We start from the raw sequence: 19,907 nt of genomic DNA on the forward strand, positions 1-19,907 counted from the left end.
CACTGTATTTCAAAGACTTCAATAAATTTTTATCTATTTTAGAGGCTAAAACCAACTCCTTCACATACTGTACCATACAGCTGTCTTCATACAGGTCTTTCACTTCTGTTGCTCCCTCTTCTTGTACTGACCAGTCATTGTGTTTAATCATAGTTTAAATTTCTTTCTTCCTTCCTTCCTTCCTTCCTTCCTTCCTTCCTTCCTTCCTTCCTTCCTTCCTACCTTCATTCAATCTTTCCTAGTTTTCTATCCTTGATTTACCTTTGTACATTTGTTTTTTCCTATTCCATTACAATTTTTGATACAATGTACAACATAGATTTAGGCAGCCTGTTCAGATGATCATTGCCGTTTGTTTCCTGGTTCTGTAAAAAATTTTAAATTCTGGAACCATATATCCTAAATTTGGGAAAGATACAGATATAACAGAGGGAGGGTAAAAAATTGATATCATACTTCCCTTACAAGTTCTGTTAGTCACAGAGGAGGAAATAAACAACTCACTGGTATACAACAAGCTTCCATCTTTGGTTTATTTATTTTCATTCAAGGATTTCAATTAAATACATGATTACAAATATAATATGTTCAGAGCTTGTGTGTTTTATTTAGTAATAATATTATTCAGCACTTTTTCTTTTTTTTTTTGCCAAGAGATGCTACATTGTTGACTTGTGCTAACCAAACACTTCCAGTTTGCTGTTTATTATATCCACTACAGTACTTTGTAATATCACAAGTTTTTCATTTTACAGCCATAAATATGATGATAATACTGTATTGATAAGCTCTCTATTAATATTAAGCATGGGCATTTTCTATAATCCTTGTAACACCTCTCAGCAAACTGAGAAATATGTCAAACCACCATTTTACACAAACTTGGCAGTGCAGTGAAATGAAATCGATTAGAAATACAATTTAGGACCAAAAAGAGTTCATTTCAAGGATAACAGATGCTATCTGAAGGGACAAGGTGCTTGGGAACAAACAAGGTGGGTTGAACTTATTCTTTAAATGATGAAGGTTTTGGAGGACACATAAGCTGACATAACATACCATAACCATCCTTGAAGGTGTATTCCTTGAAGTCTGGTACTTTTCCTGTAAGAATGTTCTTCCACCATTTTTATTTATTCCATCAATCCTTGCCCCTTTTACAAAAATACTCACCATTTGTTCTTGATACATGTATACATATCACTGTTGAACACTGTTATTTGATCTGACACATCAAATTATTTGGAGAGTTGAGTTTCAGAGTGGATAACAGTCACTGGGTCATGGTTGTTATGCCCATGTCATCCTGGAATAACTGAGCTATGTGTCTTTGTGATGAGGACAGAGAGGTTATTCAAAGCTGCACTTGCCAAAGATGAAATTGCCAGGTGCTTGAGGATCTTCAGAAGAGAAGAATTCATTCCACAGCTTGCCAAATGCTTCTCGGTTGATCTCAACTGTCTTGTTCTGCCAATACAAAGAGTATATAAAAACATTTATCCATTGAATTAATTTTAAATAAAACCCTTAACAGATGAATGTAAAGTAATAACATCAGTGTAGACATATATCAGTGTATCAGTTGGCATGACAGAATTTAGTATTGTTTCAAAAGTTCTTACTACAGGCTAGAAATGCAAGAAGAGATTAAGAAAGACATTAAAAGAAGAGAAAAGAAGAAAGGAAAGAGGAAATAATTTAAGAGAGAATGAAAAAGAAGGGAAAAGAGATTAGTACCTAATTTGGTCATAGTTATACACTTTCCAAAATAGTATCCTATGTGAGAATGAAGAAGTACAGTAAAGTGTAGAAGTGAAGGATATCTTTTCCTAAATATGACAAATTTGGGAGGGGAAAGTCAATCAAGGAAAGCTGGATGAGAAAGATGAAATGAGATTGACTGTTCCAAGAATGTATGAACAAAATATTCTAATCGAGCCCACAGATAGAGAAAATTGGAGAGTAGATTATCAACAGATGTGACCTGCAGGTTTGTACCTTATTTAGAGTGCTATATTTGTGTGTTATCCATTATTATTATTTTTTATTCTTTATTGGTGACAAAAGGTCCCATGAGCCTCTGGCTCGTGATAGGGACAATACAGTATATACTTTTCTTAAGGTGACACAATAATTACATTTCATATACAATGGCTTTTTCTATAAAGTGACAAGTACATTTTTGGATAACTAAAACATTGCTTTATTTTTTATACATGTTAGGATCATAGTTTTTCAGAAGTATATTCAGATAATGCATGGCTGTAATATATTAAATATGGACAGTATATATTATTGTATTAATTTAAGCAAGTTATATAGAGATTATATTAAGATATCTGTAAAGGAGTAATATTCCTTCAGTTTTTTCTTAAAACATATAACCGATTTAGAGTTCTTTATAACAGGAGGCAACACATTATATTCCCTAAACATTGATGATTCTGTACCTTTCACTCCATAATTTACTGAATAAGAGTGAGAGGGATATATCCTTAATGATCCTCTAATTTCATATTCATGAATTTCACTAAAATGGGAGAAGTTAACAGTAGAATGGGTTAATTTCCTGTCTAGCTTATACATAAAGACTGCTGATGAAAATGCAATTTGTTTATGGAATGGCAGAATATTTGACTCTGAAAAAACTTCATGGGACGGTTTGAGGAAGGGGAATCCATACATGATTTTGATGGCTCTTTTTTGTAGGATTCCCAAATTATTAATGTAATCTTTCCTACATCTTTCCCAAATAAAGCTTGTGTATGTTAGATGTGGGTGGATCATTGCATAATATATACACTTCAATTGTTGATGAGAAAAATTACTGTATCTTAATATGTGCATTATTCCTATTAAAGGGATAATTTTGCTGATTACATAATCAATATGGATTTTCCAGGAAAGTGTTGAGTGCAATATTATACCATGATACTTAGCTGAGTTGACTCGCTCTATTACTTGGTCCTTTAGGGTAACAGTGTTAGCCGCTGTGATCTTATGGGCTGTTTTATGAAAGATTAAGTATTTTGTTTTAGTCACATTTATGATCATTTTTTGAGATAAAGCCCAGTCCGATAACTTGTTCAAGTCACAATTTATATCTTCCATAATTTGCGTTTCACATAGTCCTTTGTAAGTTATTAAGATATCATCGGCAAATACTTTACATTTTCCCTTTAGTGTTAAAGATTGTATGTCATTAATATAAATCAAAAATAGAATAGGACCTAGTACTGAGCCCTGCGGTGCTCCTGTTTTTGTTTGCTGCTTAAAACTTTTAGTATCATTAATCATCACATATTGTGTTTGGTTTCATAAATAATTTTGGAGCCATTTGTGTGCTAAACCACTAATTCCTGCTAATTTTAACTTGTTCAGAAGTATTTTGTGGTCAACCAGGTCAAATGCTTTTTTAAGATCTGTGAGTAGCCCTGCTGCTAATTTATTTTTATCTAAGGTCTTTTGAACATCTATTACTGTATCAAATACATCATTATCAGTTCCTCTATTTGGGAGAAACCCATATTGATTATTGGAAAAGTAATTAGTTTTACACAGAAAATTTACCAATCTAATTTTTACTTCCATTTCTATGAGTTTTCCAATTGCAGATAATATACTAATTGGCCTGTAATTGGATGGATCTGTGTTATCTCCTGATTTAAAGATAGGTACAATTCTGGCACATTTGAGTAATTGGGGTTTTTCTCCTCTGAGAATTGAATGGTTAATAATTTCCACAATATATAGCACTAAACTTTCAATACAGGTTTTTAACATGACATTGGTTATTTTATCTTCTGTTAAATTTTTTTTATTTTTTAGAGAAGTGATAATTTTGAGCAATTCACATTCATCAGTTGGAGACATGAAAATACTATTAGTTTGACTTTCTGCTGTTGTGCTGCCATGAACTTGCTCCTCTTCAGGAAGACCTTTTGTTATATTTTCACCTACGTTAATGTATAGTACATTTAGATTATTGCATATGTCCTCTGTGTTTGTAATGCTGACATCATTTACCACCATGTGTAATCCTTTTGATATTTTAGCATTTAACTAAAAGGGAGTTAGAGCATAGTGGGTAAAATAGTAATAATAATATATCTACATATTTAGTTTTGTTGTGTAATCCTTGTGTAGTCCTTCTGAACTTCAACATTTAATGGCAATTTTTATTTTTGTTAGCACGTAGTAATAATGTATTGTAATTAGATTAGTCTAAATGCTGTTTAGAATTATCGCAGTGTAGTTATTTTTATTAGACATTAGCATGCTTATTTTACTATTGTGAAATATTTTTGCAGTAGGGGAAAAAGTCTGTAGAAATTTAGCTCTAATAATAATAATGTTATTTGTTTTTATGTTCCACTAACTACCATTACGGTAATTTTTGTGAACATTTAATGTATGAGAAAATCGTAGGAATTACAATTTTACTCTTAACAGAATATAACCTCTACATCAAATTTCCCTAATGGCTTCCATTCCAGAGAGATCTAAACATGCAACACTCATGTAGAACACTAGCATTGTCTGTTGAACAAAGGGAGTAACTAAGATATGTTCTTGGACTTGTAACACAACATTATCTCTGGCAAACATTCAATTGACACAATAGTACATGATGTAACATTGAGTTGCATAACAATTTCACATGTTTATTTAATGTATAAATGCCTCAGACTAGTAAATAAGTGAAAGGAGTATTTGTTTACAGCAGTAGCGGCTCGTTCTAAAGGGCAGAGGGGCACGTGCCCCTCCAGCTAAGTAACTGTTTTTATAAATGGTTTTATAAATACTGGCAATTTGAATGCTGATACATTCACTTTGATATTAGGCGCCGCATGCAGCAAGTGCGTCAATGTTTTCATCAGACACGTACTTTGCTTCCTTCGGCGCGCTCTTCGCTGGCCGGTCATGCTGGCCCTGTGCCCTTAGCTGTTGACTCTTTCTTAGGTAATTTTCGTTCATGCATGCGTGGAACTAACTATTTTTTAACATGAACGAAATGGGAGATTGGGTCATTGCCGAAGCCAGCCCGAAACTACGCAAAGGCTTATCGCGCCGAGCAGAACATCCGTTTCAAATTCGTGTTCCAAGTCTGTCATCTGCGGACTGATAAACGTGCTTTACTGGCTAATGAAATTAGTCAGTATCCTATCTCGTAATATTTAGTGTGATGTCGTTCAAAGTAAATCTGTCGTGTGTTGTGAGCGGATATATAGAATCCCTATGAAGAGTTGCTTAAGGTATACCACACAGGTATGATTAACCTGTAGGCTACGTACAATGAATTCTGTGAGTAATATTTTAAGCAGACTTTTTTCTCAGCTGTCCCTAACTGAAAAGATGGAGATAAAGTCACTCGGTCGACCAACACCCCATTTACAACTAGAACAAGTCGAACAATATAAAGAGCGCGAATATCGACGTAGATTCCTGCCAGGGCTGTATACAGAATACGTGTGGTTGTGTGGCTGGGATTCAAGGAATGTGTTTTTCTGTTTTCCGTACATGTTATGACCTGACGTGGGCGAAAACCGGAGTAACAGATCTCAAACACTTGAAAGAAAAATTAGAAAGCACGAAAGTTCCTCCCAACATATAAATTCATGCATGGAATTAGCTGTGCTAGGGAAAGTTGATACTGTGACTCAACTGGATTCTGCTTATCACCAAGCCATTAACAAACACAATGATCAGGTTAGGAAAAATAGGCACATATTACGCAGGATTATTCAGTGTATAAAATTCTGTGGCGTATTTGAAGTGGCACTCCATGGCCTTGATGAGAGAGAAAATTCTCTAAATCCTAGAATTTTCAAAGGTCTCATTCATTTTACAGCTGAAATAGACGTTGATATGAAAGAACACTTGGCCGAAGCTTCTATATTTAGAGTTGCGTCAAAGACCATTCAGAACGAACTTCTCAACTGTATGTTGAATGTGTTTAGGGAACAAATTTATTCAGAAAATGGGGAATCCCAATTCGTTGCAATATAAGCAGATGAAACAACATATGTTTCAAACAAATGGCAATTGGTACTTGTTTTTCGATATGCATTAGACGGTCACGTCCATGAAAGATTCTGGGGGTTCATGAATCCAATCACCAGGACAGCGGATGGATTGAGTCAATGTCTGTTAGAACAAATTAATCCCATATTACGGGATACACCACATAAACTTATTTGTCAGAGTACGTAAATTTGTGAAAAAGTAGTGCCCCTCCGCCAGTTCCCCTCAGGAGCCACTGCTGGTTTACAGGCAATGTAATTAATTTACTAGCAGGAGACATAATGGAAGGCAGTACATGAAATTAAAATGTAGACAAGCGACTGAACGTTCGAACACTTCACGTTTTATTAATCAGATTAATTTGTTCAGTCAGTCCACAGACTTAGATGAAATAGAACATCTCCATGAGCATCTACAGGAAACTTTAGCATCTTTAAATGCCTTAAATTACAGAGTCCAAAATTTGCTCAGTGGTGTGGAGTATGAAGATGACATGGTAGCCTATGAAGAATATCTGGACAACTCCAAATGGGCAGTTAGAAAAGTCACGGGCCTCATACAACAGAAACGCGTGAGGAATGAGTCCAATTTCACCACTGCGTCTCTGAGTATCCTTGTTCGACCCACAACTACAGTGGAGATAAAGCTTCCTACCATTAAAACTGCAGTCATTGTCAGGGAATGTAGAAGAATGGCCGGGATTTTGAGAGCAGTTCGAGTCCTCCATTGACAAAAATTCATCAGTATCTGTCGTAAACAAACATGTGTTCCTCTGCGAGTACTTGGAAAGTGAACCAAGGTGTTTTGTAGACAGGATATCTATAAAGGCAGACACATACGAGCAAACTAAAAAAATTCTGATAGCACAATACAGTGATAAGAACAGGTTTATCCAGCCTCACCTCGATTAGCTGGAAAATCTCAAAGTTTCAGTTTTAGAGGCCCCTGAGGTACTAAACGTGACCTACATTGAATGCCATTGCCGGATACAAGCATAGAAAGTATTAGGTGAAAACATTGACACATATGGTTGAATTTTAGCACCCAAACTATTATGAGCCTTTCCAGAGGACGTCTGTCGCCGCTGGCTTGTCCACACTAAAAGACTAGGTATACAAGAAGGGAACACCACTCGATTAATGGCGTTCCTTGACAAAGAAGTGGAAGTAGCCCTTAAAACGCTCAAAGGATATAGAATGACGCCCCGTTAATGACCTCTTCAATACCAACAGCAGTCACTCTTCATGTGAACACAAAACTAGACAGACAAAAGGGGAAGCAGATGCCAAGACAAGACCCTTTCTGTGTGTACTGAAAAACTGAGGTCACTGGGGTCAGGACTGTCAGTAAATGAAGGATTCTCAGGCGAGAGTCGAGAGACTGAAAGCCACAAACTGGTGCTTTCATTGCCTACGCTGAGGGCACCACAAGACACAGTGTTTTAAAGAGGGGAAGGCATCCTGCAACAAATGTCAAGGGTCACACCACATATCCATTTGTGGTGAGGGCAGTAGTCAATACACCTCCACGAGCAAGATAGGGGTCATCTCATCCGATTTCACACGTATATGAATAAAGGGACCAACAGGGTGAAGCAAGCTAACCTGTTGTAACCTGGATGCAGGGAGTCAATCAAACTTCATCCACAACTCTCTGATTGATTCACAGCAGCTTAATGTTGCTGAGTGCAAGACTCTGGAGATAAGCACGTTTGAATCACGCCTTCACTATGTATGATACAAGACGAAAGGTTTGTTTCGACAGTATGGGCTACTCAGAGTTCAAGTCTCAATTACAGCCTTTGAAAGTCCCAGCTCCTACACTCCTCAACCAACTGTGCCTCAAGACATAACTGTGCTAGCATTGCTGAAGAAGATGAAGCTGGCTGATCCAAGTGATGACCCTAACAAAGATCTTCCAATTGAGGTATTCATACTGGATTCATACGGATTCATACTGGAAGATAGTTACAATGAAAGAACCTATCAGAGTATCACCATAAGTGGTTCTTCTTCCTACTATCTTCAGATATATACTCAGAAGAAGTAGATCTGGCACTACGGTCAACCGAATAATGGTCCATCATGTCTTATTCACAATGGATCATTGAATCTTATAAATAGTCTAATGTTGTCTTTTCAATAAAAATAATTACAGTATTGTAAAGGTGGAATTATATATTTAAATTTTCACAAGTTCACAATGGATCAGATAACTGACAAAACCGTGTGAAGGTTCTGGGACTTGGGAACTTGGAATTGTGGATAACCAGGGGTGAAAATTATCCCTTAAAGAAAATGCCATTTCCTACCGCATTGAGCATAGATGAAGAGTTGTATTATTACCTCGAAAGAGGAGAATTCCCTTTAGCTGACAATCACACAACCGTCAAAAAAATTCTACCTGCTAGAAGCTAAACCACAGAGAAACGAGGACTTAAAACACGTCTATTACAACCACATGTGGGACTACATAAGACAAGAGCACATGGAAGTTGCACCCAAGGACGTCACTCCCAATAATGTTTACTACATGCCACACCACATTGTAAAGAAACAAAGGGGAGACATCACAAAATACAGAATTCTCTTTGATGCATCGTCACATGAACCAAACTTGCCTTCAATGAATGACACACTGGACATAGGTCCTAAATTGGTCCCCAAAATATTGGGAACCCTTCTACGTTTCAGGAGTCAAATGAAGGATGGCAGCCATCAAGCCTATCTGCAGTTAGCGTTAGACAAAAACGACAGAGACCTCACTCGGTTCCTGTGGTATCGCACCGAGAATGGAGGAGAAGGTGCACACAAGTTCACTGATTAGGTCATAGCCTACTGTTTCAAACACAACAAGTGTAGCAGACAACATCCTTGTGACGAGGTTATATAACAAACTCACCGACCTTTTGATGGAGATCAAATTCCCACTTTGAAAGTGGGCTACCAATTCACTGGCCTTGAAGGAAGCCTGGCACAATGAGGGTGTGAAAATGAGATCCATAATCAGTATGCTGGGTATTGATTGGGATACCCCCCGAAGACAATTTTGACCGACAAGGGGGAAATAGTAAGAGACCTAGTGGACAAGCCAGGGATGAACAGGAACATTCTACTCGCCACTGCCAGATTCTGTGATTGACTTTTCACACTGTGGGGGATCGTAGCAAAACTGTTATTCCAAGACATGTGGCTCTGGGGCCTATCATGGGAGGAAGTTCTTCCATCAGATCTTGTACATAGTTGGTATTTGTGGACTTCCAGACTTCAGCATCTATCAGCCATATCCATTCCCAGATAGATGGGCATTACAGGAGCAGGAGATGAACCAGAGTTGCATGTCTTTTATGATGCTTCAGAGAGCATATGGAGCCGTCATCTATATGAGGTCAATGCTTAACAATACTATCATAAATCTCGCCTGCAGCAAAGAAAGACTAGCGCCCGTGAAAAGAGTAAATCTACCAAGACTAGAACTGCTATCCGCAATTGCTGATACATGCCTTCTTCACTACTTCTGTCAAGAGACTTACTGTGACATCAAGAAGGCTCAGTTGTGTAGCGATTCTACTGTAGCACTTTGGTGAATTCAGAACGATCTGAATAAATGGAAGAGGTTTGTCTGTAACCGCGCAACAGAAATACATAATCATGTAAACCTCAGTCAATGGAGACACTGTTCTGGAGATCAGAACCCTGCAGATCACTTCACTTGAGAAGTATATGCAGATCAGCTAGCCTCCTTAGAAACATGGTGGCATGGCTCTCGCTGGCTCATCAAGGACAGAGACTCATGGCCACGTGACACAACACTCACCCGCATGCAGTTGCCAGAAGCCAGGAAGACACACCAGGTTCTCACAATCATTATAGCGGAATCCCTACTGGATATTTCGAGGTATAGTACAGTTCATACAGAGACTGCTGCATGTCACAGCTTGGGTACTTCGTTTCATTGATATGTTGAGCAAGAAGACAAAATACCATAATGTACTAATGGCTGAAGAGCTACATTAGTCACGCATGTACTGGATCAAAAGGGTTCAAGAGGAATGGTGCACTGTTGAACTAGCTGCATTGTGAACTGTGAACGATTGCCAGTCACTTCACAGATTGCTCAGTTCAATCCATTTCTGCATGATATCATCTGACTTGGTGGTAGACTACAATTCTCAAATGTGTCTCAAACTGAGAAACATCCAACGATTTTGGATGACTGTCACTGGTTCACCGACTTAATCATTCAAGAGACCCACATCAAATTTCACCATCTAGGAGTACTGGCAGAACTATGTGAAGAATTCTGGATTTTGCGAGCTCGACAAATAATGCAGAAGATTCTGCATTCCTGTCTACCGTGCAAAGTAGTGCGAAACAGCAGATGGTGGTGGTGATGATTATTGTTTAAAGAGGAAGTAAAACTAGGCAACCATCCTCTATACAACACTAATTAGAGAGAAAAATGGAAGGGATCTGGTTCTTACAAAAATGAAGATATTGACCAAAGATAGAAAAGGGTCACAAAGGGCATGAAAATGAAAGACTCCCTTGGCCTCGAGTGCTCTAATACCGTCAGGATTGGAAAAACAAGAGCTGACCAAGTGAGGAGCCTGCCACAAGTAAGTGGAAACAATGCCAGGATACAGCTAAGGGCCCTGTGGTCGCCAACCCACACTCCCAAGTTCTTCCAACATGTGATTTTTATGATGTCCTTTGGTGTAGTTCAATTATACCACCTGGCTATGGACTTGACAATAAAACTATTCATAATATAAAGTTTGATCTTTGTTATGCACTTCTCATGTTGTTTATCTTATATACCTATCCCAAAAGAAAGTTGAGCTACACCAAAGGCCATCACAATAGATTCATATATCAGAAAGATGTATTTTAAATGTGTTATTGTGTTATCTTAGCCCTTATGATGCTTACATCATATATCAGCACTATGTTTGAAATTTATTATACATCTCTCATATTATCTACCTAGTGTACATATTCTGGAAGCCTCCGTGGCTCAAGCGGCAGCGCGTCGGCTTCTCATCGCAGGGTTCCCTGGTTCAAATCCTGGTCACTCCATTTGAGATTTGTGCTGGACAAAGCGGAGGTGGGACAGATTTTTCTGCGGGTACTCCGGTTTTCCCTGTCATTTTTCATTCCAGCAACACTCTCCGGTATCATTTCATTTCATCTGTCATTCATTAATCATTGCCCCAGAGGAGTGCGACAGGCCTCAGCAGCTGGCACAATTCCTATCCTCGCCGCAAGATAGGGGCTTCATTCATTCCATCCCTGATCCGGTCACTGACTGGAAAACAGGTTGTGGGTTTTCATTTTCTGTATGTATTCTGGAAGAAGGTTGAACTACACCAAAGGACATCATAAAAATCGTATGTTGGAAGAATATATTTTTAATGTGTTATTGTGTTATCTTAAATGTGTAATATTTACATCATAGATTAAGACTATAGTTTTCTTACAAGAACAAGTGATTCACATGTGCAAGTGATAGAAGTTTAAATAGACTCATATATGATCATAGCATGTTATGTCAATGAGTCAAGGCATACCAACGTAATATATCGGGTCTATATGTCTCTTCCGTTTGTGATTAAGGCTGATGATGGCCCAATAGAAGGGTTGAAACTAGTCCTAATACAGCGAGTTTCTCCCATTGGTTGGCCGGCAGGTGCACCCAGCTTATCTGCCTCCCATTGACTCATCATTTCCCATTACACAATGCAGCGACAGCACGGGAATGTCCGCACTGCAGTACAAATCCATACTCAGAACGTGTATCAAGTGCTGATATGTCGCTCCAACTGTTCTTCAGTTGTGAAGTGTTACTTCTGGGTATAATTCTCATAAAGCCTCCACATGTATACACGGTAGAGGAAAGGGAATTTATGTACGATAAGGGGAAGTTGTTAGGTGATTTGTAATACAATTTCCAGGTGTACGTCCTCCACATAGAGAGACCATGTGGAAACTCGTTAACAAATTGAAAGGAACTGGTTCTTTACTTGATAAGAAGGGAAGTGTTAAAAAACGTGTACTTAATGAGGAAAAAGTAAATGAAATCACAGAAAGATTAGAACATATGCCTATAAAATCCCTAAGATGACTTGCACAACAAGCCGGAGTTTCAAAGAGCTCAGCATGGTGGGCTACGAAAATGTTAAAATTGAAACCATACAAGGTAACTCTAGTACACGAACTGCTTATTTTCTTAATTCTTAATTACTGATTTTTTAAATCCTTATTTTCATAATTTTAATTGTTATCTCATGTCATGCACGGATAAAGTGAGTGAAGTGCTGTCCTTGTTGCTCCATTCCGGAACGGGAAGTGATGAGTCAACAGGAGGCGGATAAGTTTGGTGTGCCTGCCAGCCAACCAATGAGAGAAACTCACTGTCATCATCATCATCATCATCATCATCGGGTTGCCCTTCCAGCGAGCCGGTAGGGTGTTTGAAAATGAGCATCTTCCAAAGTTGCCTATTCAAAAAGATTTTATTGTCCATGACAGATTCCCAATTCCATCCTCTTCTCTCCACGTCTTCCCTCAGTTTGTACATCCATCTTCTTCTTGGTCTTCTAGCTGGTCTTCTACCTTTTCCAAATAAGCACATGGTAACATTGTACTATTCATTCATTTAACTTGCCCAAACCATTTAAATCTAGATGACATAAGTCTTTCCTTCATCAATTCATTTAGACCTAGGTTATTTAGGTCGGATCTCATCATTTTTCACATGATCAAGTCGTCTTTTGAAGGGCAGGTCTAAGAGATTTCATTTCACAGGCTTGAATCCTACTACAATCCTTTGATGTTAGTGTGCAGGTTTCCAGAGAATGTGTAAGGATGGGAATGAAATATGATTTGTACAGGATTATGTTTGTTCTTTGTGGGACCTTCTCATCTCATAGCAGGTGTCTAACGATACTGTAAAAGTTAGAGCCTTTGGTTACTCTGTTTGTTATTTCTATCTCAGCTCTATTATTTCCAGCCATTACGCTTCCTAAATATCTGAATTGGTGTACTACTTCAACTATATCTATATATATAAATGAATGTTTGTTTGTATGTATGTCTGGAATGGACTCAAAAACTACTGGAGCAATCTGGCTGAAAATTTCACAATTTGTTCTTATTACTCCTAGGAGGATTTAGGAAGTGCCTAACCAACAGTATGTGAAGATTACGATGAGTTTTTTTAAAATTCTTCTTCTTCTTCTTCTTCTTCTTCTTCTTCTTCTTCTTCTTCTTCTTCTTCTTCTTCTTCTTCTTCTTCTTCTTCTTCTTCTTCTTCTTCTTCTTCTTCTTCTTCTTCTATATATGGTAAATAAAAGTGAAAAGTCCAAGTTCAGTCTCCATGGCATAGGGGGTGAGAAGGTGTGAAGAAAGAAAATGTAGAAAATGACAGAGATTACACTTGAATGTGTGTGTGTATGTTTCAGCATAGCTCTCAGCCAACTAGATACACATATAACTTAATACCTGGAAAAATTACTGTAGGGGCAAAAAACCCCTAGTACCCCTAAAGGAAGGGGTGAAATGAAAACATCCAAAAAATGACCGATATTAGTGGCGAATTCATAGTCTTTTGGGTAGAAATGTGACACTCTGGATGCCATTTGAGATAAAGTTTATTCCCAATCGGGATTGGGGTTAGAAGGGGTGAAAGAAATGTCCAAAATGACCGAGATCATGGATGTATGTGTGCATTTCCCAGCATAGCTCTCAACCAAACATGATACTCATATGACTTACTGTTTGGGAAATAAAACTGTAGGGTAAGGCACCCATACGGGTGGGGGTGGAATGGGGATGAAATATTAAAATAATATAAAACAACCATTATTAAAAGTGAAAGTGATGTATGTTAATAAATACAGTTTTCTTTTGCATTTGATTAAACAATTTAGAAACATCTAACGCGGTTGAATTAATAAACACGGGCAAAGCCGAGGGCATCTGCTAGTAATGAATAAATAATATTAACATATAAATTAAGGCACTGAATAGGTGGACCTGCCCCATCTTTGTTAATAGTGATAAATGGGACCATAATGAAATAAATTTCATATGATGAGGGGGAGTATTCATATGGCAAAAGGAGAATTTGTAAGCTATGAAAAACTTAAGGATATACATGAAATTCTAGGTGTAAGACTTATCTCTAAAGAAAATAGGCAACTTGACAATTTTGTGGTGTACAGACCTGCCAGAGCTGGTGCTGATGCTTTTATGCAATTATTTGATAAGATAATCAGCTATATGGGGAACGATACAGAAAGGAACATTATTGTAGTGAGTGATTTGAATTTATCAAATGTTAACTGGGAAGGGAATGCAAATAACAAAGCATGACCAACAAATGTTGAATAAATTAATAAGGGAATGACAACTCAGTCAGAAACTAGAGAATGTGCTAGATGTGGTGCTGATAAAACCAGATGACCTATAGGGAAATTGATGTGATAGATGGTATAAGTAATCATGAAGCTGTTTTTGTCATAGTTTTTTTTTTTTTTTTCGGCTATTGGCTTTATGTCGCACCGACACAGATAGGTTTTATGGCGACGAGGGGACAGGAAAGGGCTGAAAAAAATTTAATGGACTTTGTCACAGATGAGCTAGGCTTTGACATTGTTGAATAGGTGAATCCTTATATTTCACTTCATTATTTTTTGACATTGTTGACGAGTCTTCAGAGACTGAAATGCTTGTCGAAGACATCGAAACCGAGTTGTTAAGGGAGAAGAGTTCATGTCAGTCGGCAGGAGGAGAGGATGTCACCCAATATTCCCTAAAATACCTTGCGGGTTATGTGGCTTTTAAGTGTCGCTTGATTGATGAAACTCTTAGTGCATCGAAAGAAAACTGTTCACTGCCATGAGAAGAGACCTTTAACTGGATCTCGGTTATTTCGAAAGGGGGCCTCACACATCCCAGTCATGAGTGGTTACAAAATATAGTCCAGTTCAAAATTATATTTGGTGTGTTTCATGGTCAGACTATCTAGATGCAAAAATGTAATGAAAACCTATTTCTATTATTAAGTCAAAATTTTCCGTATTCCATGACAAAATAATTTGTCTCTATATAATGACCAGGACATTTATTAGGATACAGTATTTAAATGCAAAGAGTAAGGAGGTAGCACTGAGAAAATATGCCAATAAGAAGGTTAAGCTTTGGGCTGGTTCATCAACTAATTAAGTCTCCCGACACATGAGTTTTAATACTTTAATATAATTCCATAAAGATGTTGATATGATGCATATTTTCCTATGCCATTTGATCTAAATGTTTACTTCATCAGGAAATAAATTAATCATTTTGAGTTGCATGGCAATATTTTATTTCTTATTATATGCCATGTATTTGATAGTTGATGTTCTACCTGCTCACCATGTGACGAAATTTAATGTATTTTCACTCATCCTGCTTTTAAATCTATTGGAAGTACCGATACTTTTCGAATCGGACTAAACCAGATAATTATTTAATGAAAGGATTGGGAAGATGTTTCACAGGCGTGAGAATTGACAGGCTTGCTGTACTACGACTGTGTACCCTACCCGCTATCTTTCATACTACGTGACGTCATAGCGCTCCAGTCAAAGGGAGCTTCAACCGCCGGAGTAGCCTACCTAGTAGTGTAGCTACCTTGGCAGGCACCACTATCAAATAAATAAATAAATAAATAAATAAATAAATAAATAAATAAATAAATAAATAAATAAATAAATAAATAAATAAATAAATAAATAAATAAATTGTTCAACATACTGCACACGATGCCAGTAGCACAAATGTAGCAACATTGTAGCCGGATGAGATGCATTTCTTCACCTTGGATGACAAGAAATTGCAGTACCTGAATGAACTTAAGACCTTCAGTGAAGAGGCCGGAAAGGAATTCTTTAGCAAGGGAGACGTATAAAGCCATTCTGTTGACTACAGCATCAAGAGTGGTGTGTGTCAAGTACCTTCTTAGACAGGGTTTCATTATGTTCTGACCCGAGTATTCAATAGTAACTATAGAGATAGATTTTAGCGCTCTGTGACAAATGTTAGGCAGCAATGATATGCTGGATTCTAGAGCTCCTCCAGTTTCAACTGCTTTTTTGAAGATGGGAATCTTGGCTAATTTAGCAAGCAGGAACATGGAGGTGGAGTCAGGCACTTCTGTGATCAGAAGTGCTGAAGATAATCTTCCAAATGCCCCAAGATCAGCACAATGTAGCACATATACCAGATCATGCTACGTGTATCCTTGAGTATCTGCACAATTCTCCTGGTAGCTAATGTTTAAATACTGTACATTGTACAATAGCTATTTATTCATTATTGGTCTGAGGCATGATTAAAAAACCACAGTTCTAATTTTTCTGCGCTGTGCTACCTTTCTATCAAATGAGCATATCCATCGTATACAGGAGATTTTGTTGTTCGAAAAACTAAGTGTGGCATCTGCTTGATTCTTTTGACAAGATGAAGGTGTTGATCAGTGCTAATGGACTTGATTAATAAGGGAGATGGAAACAGCAGGCTGCAGTACCCATCTCATTTGCTGCTGTGGATTTTGAAAGTTATTCATTGTTTTGTATTGAAAGTACAACCATGTGTGCATAAAAATCCTGGTGAGTCTACTGTATGCGTTGCTATGATTTTAGTGCCTATGTAGTAGGATTCTCTTCACTTCACTTGTCCTGAAATTGGACACTCACAGTTATTATGTAAAGTTATTTGCGAGTGTGCTATTCCTGTATTCTTAAATGACATACCCACATCAGCAATAGAGATATTTGAAAGACCGAAATATTTTAATGTGAGCTCCTTTAACAGAAAAGAATGGTGTAAGTAGCTATAAAGTATGAAGGTATGTGAAATTATTTTTTTCCTATAGTACAGTATTTACTACTGTAAAATTATTTTGTACGGATTTTTCCGCTTCGTAAGGATACGCTCTTCACTGAACTTCTTTATTAAGGTATAAGGTGTGATTTAAGTATGTTTACTGAGTTATTGGCAATATATTTAAACATATACATAAAAAAGACTTCACGTGTAGAGTAATGAACAAACAGTGCTCAGCGGTAAAAATGGGAACTAAGCCCGTATTGCTGTATCAACTGTATTGGGAAGGCTAATTAGCGCAGTTATAGTAGATTAGCTAAAGCACAAAAATTAACATGGGATATCTACAAAAAGAAATGTCTATCAATAAATACAAAAATAAAACACTACAACACACTTATAAAACCAGAAGCTACATATGCAGCAGAAACACTCTTTTACCTGAATAAACAATCAAAGACTGACAGACTTCAGAAAAGTGAAAGGAGGATTGGAAGAACCTGCATCAACAAAAAATACCAGAAAGATGGGCAGTGGCGGTTAATACCTAACAAAGTCATGTACAAAGAGCTAGAACCCATTACAGATACTATGCGCAAGAGGAGACTGGGATTCTTTGGACATATCATGAGGATGCAGGATTCGAGACTTCTGAAACAACTAGTACAACACAATCTCGTCTCAAAAAATACCACAACAGGATGTAAATGGATCAAAGAAGTAAGAGAGGATCTGAAGGAAATAGGCCTTACAACAGAAGACACCACAAATAAGATAAAATTGAATACAAAACTCAAGAATACAAACCTCCGCTTTACCCTTACATAAAACAAACCAACAACACGCACATTTTCAACTGAGGAAAGGGCACGAAGATCGGAGCGTCTGAAGAAGTACTGGGAGGACCGCAAAGCCCAAACAATCCCTTCAAAGAGACCTGAACGACGGACTGACTAAAGTGATCCTATGTGGTCATAAAAGAAGAAGAAGAAGAGGGCGATGGTTTTAATTATTTTGTTGATGGGGTGATAGTACCTCATGGGGATCACTGAAAGTACCTAGGTGTTAATGTAAGGAATGATCTTCAATGGGGTAATCATATTGATGACACTGATGATGGTGATTCATCCATGGGATGGGGATGTTAAGCCTTGAGCAGACCACTGGGTGTTATTTGACAGGAGTAGGCTATGTGTTGACACTGGGTATCACCTTCTTCCTACCTCATTATCATCATCATCATCATCATCATCATCATCATCATCATGATCATCTCACATCCAGAAACATAAGTTGCTCATGGCTGCCAAATAGAAAGACCTGCACCAGTCAAGCCGAACATGTCTTTGGACATTCCTGGCACAAAAAAGCCATACGCTAAATAAAATCCAAGAATTAGAAATAGAACTGAAATCTGAGAAGATGATGGGTAGAGCAAGTCATAATAAGCTTTATTATTTTTAAATTATGCTTTTATCTTTTTTGCAAACTATGCTTTATTATGCTTTATTTTTTATTTTATTTTGTATACTTAGTGGAACACAATATCCTGAACAGGATCACCTGAAGATGAATTATCTTCTTTGCACAGTTTAATTTCTGTTTAAAACTTCCCACAGGTTTTGTATAACAGAATTAATTTCAAAAATAATTCACTCCAAGCATAAAATACATGCTGTACTTCAGCTTCTTCCAGCCTGTCTGTGTTGTAGGAAGTCTCTTGGCTGAGATAAAGCTATTCAGCATAATTTTGCTGTCTCTTTTGTAGTTCTTCTATATGTTTGTTAGCTTGAAGTGATTTCAGATAAATTTAAATGTTTCCTTCTCCATGTCATCTCTCCCTATATTTGTTAGCTTGAAGTGATTTCAGATAAATTTAAATGTTTCCTTCTCCATGTCATCTCTCCCTATATTTGTTAGCTTGAAGTGATTTCATATAAATTTAAATGTTTCCTTCTCCATGTCATCTCTCCCTATATTTGTTCTTTTGAGTGATTTTGGAGAAATTTTAACTATTTTTCATGTTGTAATTTTAACATTGAGGCTCTGAACGTTTTCCATTCTTGTAGTTAATGAAGTGAGTCGATCCCCCCCATGTCATACTAATGTGCTAATTTTAAATTTTGATTTGGCTGACATGGTACTCCTAACAAACCAGGAACAACTTTAAATTATTAATGAAATCATTGGCATGCTCTAACAAAACAATACAAATGTGAAGAATGCATTATTCATCGATTGTCCCGGGGGCACTAGAAAAACATTTAGGATATATAATAACAAAGTACGTCAATTTAGGGTTTCATATTATATCAGTAACGTGGACAGGAATAGCTGCTGTTTTGCTGCCCAGTGGTTGAACAATGCACATTACATTCAAAATTCCTCTAAATTTAAATGAGAGTAGGTGTGCTAGTTACCAACTGATGAGCCCAAATTGGCACACTGGGGTGAAATGCTGGCAACCAAGAATAAGTTACCTGGGAAATTTATTTAATGTCCGGTAATGGACTATTTACATTGGAATTACAAAAAAAAGTGGGCAAAACCACAAAAAAAAGGAATTTGCTGATTTTTTGCAAGAAATTGGTAACAGTGACTACCCGTCTGTAGACGGTGATGGATCAAATGTTATTGAACTACTGGCCAGAATTTTAGCACATGATGATATCATGATTGAAATTTATAGTTAAACGTTAATTCACTTCTGCGAAAGATGTCTTTTCTTGGAAGTAGCCATTCTTAATCTCAACATTTCCCATTGGCTCCTAAATGGAACCAGATTAGGGCCTAATTGTAAGAAGTACAGTATGTACAAAAATTGTTTAGATTTGGAAATAATAAGTGGAGATAAAGCTTGAGAGAGAGCACTGCATCTGAAAAAAACTTCCATTTTCTTTCAAGAAGTATCTATTTCCAATTTGTTTGGCATTTTGTATCACGATCCATATACCTCAAGGGATGTGAAGGTCTCAATTTACCTCATCTAGTTTTCAGTCATGGCCAGTTAAA

At 37.3% G+C, this 19,907-nt stretch overlaps 1 protein-coding gene across 6 annotated transcripts in view; it reads right to left on the reverse strand.

The window, feature by feature from the left end:
• Window positions 1–507: 507 nt before the first annotated feature.
• Window positions 508–19,907, reverse strand: part of Scp2 (Sarcoplasmic calcium-binding protein 2) — a 661,095-nt gene continuing 641,695 nt past the window's right edge. For all 6 annotated transcript variants that reach the window (XM_067140278.2, XM_067140240.2, XM_067140250.2 and 3 more), the window contains one exon: window positions 508–1,467. In XM_067140278.2, coding sequence (XP_066996379.1) covers window positions 1,351–1,467 — 117 coding nt within the window. In that variant the 3' untranslated portion in view covers window positions 508–1,350. The remainder of the gene's footprint in view (window positions 1,468–19,907) is intronic.

The sequence above is a fragment of the Anabrus simplex genome, chromosome 1, assembly GCF_040414725.1.
Source record: "Anabrus simplex isolate iqAnaSimp1 chromosome 1, ASM4041472v1, whole genome shotgun sequence".
Lineage (NCBI taxonomy): Eukaryota > Metazoa > Arthropoda > Insecta > Orthoptera > Tettigoniidae > Anabrus > Anabrus simplex.